Consider the following 7,236-nt stretch of genomic DNA (forward strand, 5'->3'; position numbering starts at 1 on the left):
AGATTATTGAAAACGTCTACGGAGGTGAAGGAGGAGACATAAACTTGGTTCCAACAGCAGTTTATTCTTATTTATCTTGTAATTATACACTTTGTCTGTGGAGATCGGTAGACTGAAAATAACTAGAAGGATTCATCTGATTTAATTTAAAAGTCACTTAATTTTCGGTTGCCTCCGAACATCATTTTACTACATACATACATACATACATACAAATTTTATTAACCCATCCCTGATGAGGCTTTTAGAGTTTACTCTAATGACGGTGGACATAGGCCACCGAAAATTTAGTGACTTTAAAATTAGATCGGATGAATCCTTCTACTTGTAATTATAATTAACAAGCTTTAAAAGTAGCTACAAGTGCGGTAGCTTATTTTTCATTTTCACAAGCGTTAATTTATACTAATTCAACACTAATTCAATGTGAAATTTCAAGCTAATTTTACACTGTTTACAAGATAAACGGGTCAGGATGAAAAAAATTTGTCTATTTTTTCGTTAAAACTACTGTTGGCTTTTGTATACACCTAATTGCAATAAGCTTGTCATAGAAAAAAGGAAAAAGAAAAAAGTCAAATAGGAATTAATTAAGCGCATGCATGAAACTTATTTGTACAAATGGCCTCAAAATGCCTCAAAATACGAACTATCAATTTATCTTGTTATAGCATAAACAAGTGGACTCAAAATGTGCAGATAAAAACTCGTGAGTTTAAATGGTATTAGTTATGAAACTACGCTAATTAATTCCTATTTGCCTTTTTGCTATTTTCTTTTTTCTAAGACAACGTTATTGCAATTAGGTGTATGTTTTTTTTAGCTTAGCAAACTTAGATAATGCAAAATTGGTTAAATATGTAAAACATGTGAATAGTCAAGCGAAACACAAAGCAATAGCGACTCGACCAAACTGACACGACTTTAGGACTCTGATGACGGATATATTCTTTGAAAGCTACTCTGATTTAATTTTTTTTATCAGCAGTCTACTTGCAAACTTATTAAATAAATGCCTGTTTCTTTCTTGAAGTACAATGTTCTGAGAGGAGTAAGTATAATGGAAAAGTTGAATGTGAGAGGGCTTATAACATGAACTCTTTTTTTCGTTAGCAGACAGATAAGTCTATAACCCGGAGAAGGGTCTTACTAATTTACTACAGAATGCAAAGAAAAAATTAACAACAAACACAAAGAAAACTGTTCTCTACTTTGAAATCACGCTTTTTATCGTTGAGTTCTTAAAAATTCTCCCTTACTGTACTAGAATGTACCCCATTGCTACGATATTTTTGTCTCCATTATCTGTGTCATGTCTAGCCTCGTTTCCACATGTGTTTGAGTCATCAGGATATCCACCCGTGCCAAACCCGATTCTGGAATCACAATTATTGCAGACATTATCTTCGTTACCAAGGAGACCAATTCTTGCTCTAGAATGGCTTCTTCTAGAACAGGCAGCATTGAATCCTTCTTTGGTACAGTTAGTCTGCAGAGAGGCCTCAGAACCAATCAGTGTTTTCCACGTGTTACGACCCAGTGAGGTGGAGCGGTAGTTCCCGTCAGCGATCAGTGAATACAGAGAGCTGGTCTCAGTTGTGTTGATGGTAATGAAATTGAGTTGTTGACCAATCTTCATGCCGAGACATATCTTGGAGAAGGATGTGTTCCAGTAGGTCGGTAACTTAGTCTCTTGAGAATCAAACCCAGTCTCCCCTCCAGGAAGGTTGTATTCGGTTCTATTACTCCAGTAATCCGAGTCATAATGAAAGGTGGGCTGTGAAGTAATGAGAAAGAAATTAATGATAGATAACTTGTAAACTTTCCATAACATATAGCAGGGATGGCGCAGTGGTGAGAGCACTCGATTCCCACCAATATGACCCGGTTCGATTTCCGACCCGACTTCATATGTGGTTTGAGTTTGTTGTTAGTTCTCGTCTTTGCTTGGCGGATTTTTCTCCGTGTTCTTCGCTTTTTCTCCTTTCAAAAAAAACCAATACTTCTAAATGCAGTCCAAAACTTCGAAGAGGCGTTTTTTTGTAACTGACGTCCATTTACATCATATTTCAGTTATTATTCACTTCTACAGTACAGCCTGGCATAACTGAGATTGAAACAAATGTAAATTGATTGGTTTATACGTGATTTTTTTAACTCTGCAATTTCATTATAAGTTAGAACTGAAAAAGATGACTTCATTCATTTGTTTGCGCTTGCCTACAAAATCGGGCGACGGATATCGAATCGGACGGAGTATATTCGCTGATGCTCATCGTCTGATTTTGTACCACGTGATGCGTTTTGTCCAATGAGCGCGCGCAAAAATTAAAGGGTGGATTATATAATGTACGATTGCTCGGCCAATCCGATTGCAGCATTTGCATTAGTAAACTAGTTATATTCACTGATCAAATCGTAGCGCGTCATGTGAGTACCTTGCTGCCATTAATCTTCATGACTGTTGTCCATGCCCCATCTCCACATCCAAAATCTCCCATGTGACAGAAAACGGAAGTTGGTGCCAGGCCAAAGTGGAGCGCAACCAGCCGACTTGTAGTGAAACTGTGGGATTTTTAACAATTAGAATGGCACAAGAAAGCAAGGACTGTGTCTTTTGTGTGCAGTATGATAGTTGATGAGTAATCGATGGGTCATCGATGAGTAATCAATAACATCAATAGGTAATCAATTACATCAATGAGTAATCGATGTCATAATAAAAATTTGGTTTGTATCTGATCTTAAAAAAGTTGGTAAAAACGTATAAAAACGAATTTTCGGCAACTCTCTGTTACCTTCATCAGAGTTAAAATAATCGTAATATAAAAAGTAATCGATGTCATCGATGAGTAATCGATAGGCCACAAAATGTTTGGGCTTCGATTACTCATCGATTACTCATTGATCATCGGCAATAATCAATGACTAATCAACTGATTACCCATCGATTACTCATTGATTGCCAATTGATGTCATTGATCATCGATTAGTTATGCCTGGAGTCTAAATAACTTTTGCCCACAACCAAAAATTAATCATGTGTTGTAAAGGCTTACCACTTTCATTTTAAAAGATAAAAAGAAGAGGTCACCACCCGTTTTTAAAGTTGAGTTGTTTTCAAGCTCTATGGAATTGCTTTTGGGGACTGATACACTTTTTCCTATCCCCTCTCAAGTAAGTTAAATATATATGTGCATTTCCACGCATGCACTACGCCATTTTATACCATGCCATAGAAAATACAGCCAATCAGAATACAGGAAAGCCGTTGTATATTCGACGGTATTCAACCCAACCTTCCCATCGTGCGCTGCGATCTTATTCTCGATGAAATTTAGTGAGCGTATTTTCTATGGCATTTTATAAAATAGTTACACAACACTTTCTCGTGGTATACTATGGAATATCCCACTTGTCACTTGTATTTTCTTCGTATACACACTCGCCTAAAGGCTCGTGTGTATAGCGAGAAAATACAAGTGACTCGTGGGATATTCCATAGTATACCACTCGAAAGCATAACTAGTATGTAGTAAGCAGTTTGCGGTTAAACTTTTAGCGATAAGTGATTGTTCCAATTTTTGCGGTTAGTGGTTACTAATACGTTGCCCCTCCAGCGTTCCTAGTTGAACATATGCTCATTAACTAGATTTGGTCGCAAAAGACAATTCTCCTTGCATTGCAGCCGCGTGCTTGCTCGCGTATTCAAATTCGTTATTTTGAGCGTGCAAATTCTCCCAGCCCGCGCGCCCAGTGTGATCGGGGCGTTGCGTAATGCGCAGAACTTGTGCACAGTAACAAAAGGAGGCACCGTCCTTAAAGAGGGTAATTTTTACACCAAAATTATGCAATACAAAATCTAGGTTACCATCCTTGTTTACGAGAAAACGACGATTTATCTAGCTCCTTCCCGAGGAAAGCAGTATAGAAAAAGCCGCCATTTTGTTGATAAGCGTCCTGCGCAGTAAGGATGCGCAATGCAATATTGAGGAATCACCTTAAAAACCATCACAAAAGTCTAAATATCTTGTGAATATTTCGTAAACCAATGACGAATATCGGTATGTTAGTGTATTGTTTATAGTTTTCACTGATAAGATAAGATCCTGGGCCCAGTTGTTCAACAAGGGGGGATAACACTATCCACCAGATAAATCGCTATCCAGTGGATAGCGTAGTTTGTATTGTCAACACTTATCCGATGGATAACGTTATCCACCCTTTCAACAACCGGGCCCTGTGGGATAAGATCCAAACATATGCATTGGCATGTAATGACTTACTTGTATGCATCATAGAGCTCCTGGCATGACTTCGCAGCTGAAAGAATTTTAAAATGGAATTAGATTAGACAGAAAATTAAGCAAAGAACATATTTTTTTTTTATTATCCTGCGAAATCGACAGGAATATAGCCTGATACTTAGCCGACGAGGTCGTAGGCCGAATTGGCTGAATTGGCTAAAATTAGACGATATTCCGCAAGATTGAGCAGGATAATTATTTTATTATTCAACAAATTGGCAACGTAACTTGCAGCGCTTTGAATTTCTTCGAACGAATCTTGGCAACCTACGTTTATCGCAGGATATCTATTGTTAAAGTTTGTACATGTGACGGATAACAGTTACAGTCTAACCATCTATGGGCATCGTGCGGATCTAATAATGACAGAGAGAAAAGTGCGTTCGTCTTGCTGCTACGTGTCGAAGAAAGGTAAAGAATCTGTAGATCCTGGAGACTTGCGATTTCAGACGACTCGTTACTTACCTTTCTCACAAAATTTTCCATAGAAACCTGGAGCACACACGCATGTAAAATTGCCCTCCATGTCCGCTTGATGAGAGATGCTCTCGTTCTTGCAGGGCTCGTTCTCGTAGGGGCCTTGACAACCAGGAAACTAAGGAGAGACAAAAACAATTATTGTACATAGTCCATACAATGCTGATGCTAAAAATTTTGGTTTTGACGTCAGAGTACGCCCACCCGTCCGCCTGTACAGACTCTGACGGAGGGGGCGGGGGGGGGGGGAGAGGAATCCCAAGGCAACAATTATTACGCGGTATTCGCTGTGTGAGTTGAAAGAAACACGAGGAAAAGCGAACGAGACAGAACTTTCATCGGAAACAAATGTTCTTCTCATTAGTCTCGTTGCTAGTGGTCTGATCTTTATTCTTTATTGTATATTGTGACAAACTAAAAAGATCTACGGGAAGATCAGAAATGATTGCGTTGCTGAAAGTTAAGTTCCTTGTGCTAGTTAACTGCAAGTTAAATAAAGTGATTTTTATTTTATTTTATTTTATTTTTACCTCGGGTTTTTACTTGTTTACGGCTCCGCGGCTATCATCATCAAAAAAACCCAAAATGATTGTGTTGAAAGGGAGCAAAGCTCGGAATCGTTCAAGTTCACTGCATGAAAAGACATTGAGCAGTCGGTTTTTGTTTCTAAAATACTGTGCGCGACTCGCTTGTTCGACGCTTGTATTCGTGTTTTCGCGTCGCACGCAAGCGTCGCACGCTAAGAAAAGAAAGAGACTGCTCGCAGTATACTGCGTGAAATAAGGGACAAAACCCAATTAGCAAATGTAAGGAAACAAGCGTTAATTAAAAACGCCTATTGGGAATAGTAGTTATCTAGCCGGATGACTAAATTGCTCTCGGTGGGTAATCATCACTTTAAATGCAAAGTAAATACTCTGTTTCAAAAGATACAGAGCTCGTGGAATCTTTTTACCTTTCTCAGAGTATCGTTAAGTTCCGCGAGGTCCTCGTTCGTTTCCGCCAAGCGGGACGTCAACTCAGTGAAAGCAGAGCTAAGGTTCTCCATCTGAAATAAAGTGAAGGCACCTGTTAAACTTGGACAAACGTGCATATTTCATGGGGGGGGGGGGGGGGGGGGGTAATTAACAGTTATTGGACGAGGTTGAGCAAAATATCGTGATTCGTCAGTGACGAGCAGATCAATTATTTGCCGAAGCCGAAGGCGGAGGCAAATAATTGATCTGCAAGACACTGACAAATCACGATATTTTGCGAGAACCGAGTTCAATAATTGTCTTATCATTCGATCATGCCGATCACTGAATTTGTTTCGCACAAAGTACCTTCGCGAACTGCGTGGAAATCGCACTTTTTCATACGAAAGAGGAAAGCGTAACTTCGCCTTTCGATAAACGGCGCCTTTTCTTTCTTTCAGATATTGCCAAAATGCAATAAGAGGAGATTCCATTGCCTTCTTTGTAGCTTCACTGTGTTTTTCGGGCCTAGCAGAAAAATCCAACCGCTCTTCTTCATCTCTGGAAAACTAGCTGCCATTTTTTCTCGGAAGTGGACACAACTACGCATGAGCAGAATATTATTTGTAGCAAAATCACTGTCAGACACTAGTGCGCACGAGCAGACCATTATTTGTAGGCAGTTTTTTGCAGATTACGTGGTGGGCTCTCGGCCAATGAAAAGGAAGAAAAAATTGCATCGAATGATAAATACTTTTATTGTGCAGTTTATCAGTCAGTCAGTCGTCGGTCGGTTCGTCGGTTGGTCGGTCGGTCGGTCAGTTGGTTTGTTGATAGGGCGCTCGGTCTCGACTCGGTCTGTCGGTCTATCGTTCAGTCAGTCGTGTGGATTAGTAAGTTAGTCGGCAAGCGTAGTTCAATATGATAACCTACCATTTTAATTGTAAAGTAAATATTAATGTATTTGAATATAGGCTGGCGATGATGAAGGCTTTTTACCTTTCTTAGAGTATTGTCAAGGTCCGCGAGGTCTTTGCTCGTTTTTGTCAAGTGGGACGTCAACTCGGTGAAAGCAGAGTCAATGTTTTTCATCTGAAATAAAGTAAAGCGCTTCAGTGTCAGCATCACATGTGAAAGATATCGAATTTCAGGCTCAATAATATTCCTCAAGGCATAGTTACAATGTTGAAAACTCTGAAACAAAACCAACGCCTGCACGCAAGTGTCTTTCAAGTGGCGGTCAATTTTCCTGTCAGTGATTTAGTTACTCAGCGGAATAGCTATGACTGAGCATGCTCAAACTAGTGTAATCTAATATGGGCGAAACACATCCTCGTACCCAGGGTCTTCGTTCCCTTTGAACAGCGGTCTGGAAACGATCGAGCCTGGAAGGTTCTGATTGGAAGTCCAGCAATATCGGACTTCCGGTTGAATTGCGCATGCTTAGCTTTAAAAACCATGACTCAACGATCTTCTTGGTATTTACTTCCGGCCAT

General features: G+C 39.6%; 1 protein-coding gene across 1 annotated transcript; it reads right to left on the minus strand.

Annotated features, from left to right (window-relative positions):
• Positions 1–256: 256 nt before the first annotated feature.
• LOC144640310 (putative skeletal organic matrix protein 5) lies at positions 257–6,827 on the minus strand. Its single transcript, XM_078499485.1, has 6 exons — positions 6,740–6,827; positions 5,740–5,832; positions 4,773–4,902; positions 4,287–4,323; positions 2,439–2,565; positions 257–1,777 (listed from the first exon to the last, which is right to left on the minus strand). The coding sequence occupies exons 2-6, from the start codon at positions 5,830–5,832 to the stop codon at positions 1,256–1,258; spliced, it is 909 nt and encodes a 302-aa protein (XP_078355611.1). The 5' UTR covers positions 6,740–6,827; the 3' UTR covers positions 257–1,255.
• Positions 6,828–7,236: the final 409 nt, after the last annotated feature.

Source organism: Oculina patagonica, unplaced genomic scaffold (genome assembly GCF_052425735.1).
Source record: "Oculina patagonica isolate OP01 unplaced genomic scaffold, crgOcupat unplaced247, whole genome shotgun sequence".
Taxonomy (NCBI): domain Eukaryota; kingdom Metazoa; phylum Cnidaria; class Anthozoa; order Scleractinia; family Oculinidae; genus Oculina; species Oculina patagonica.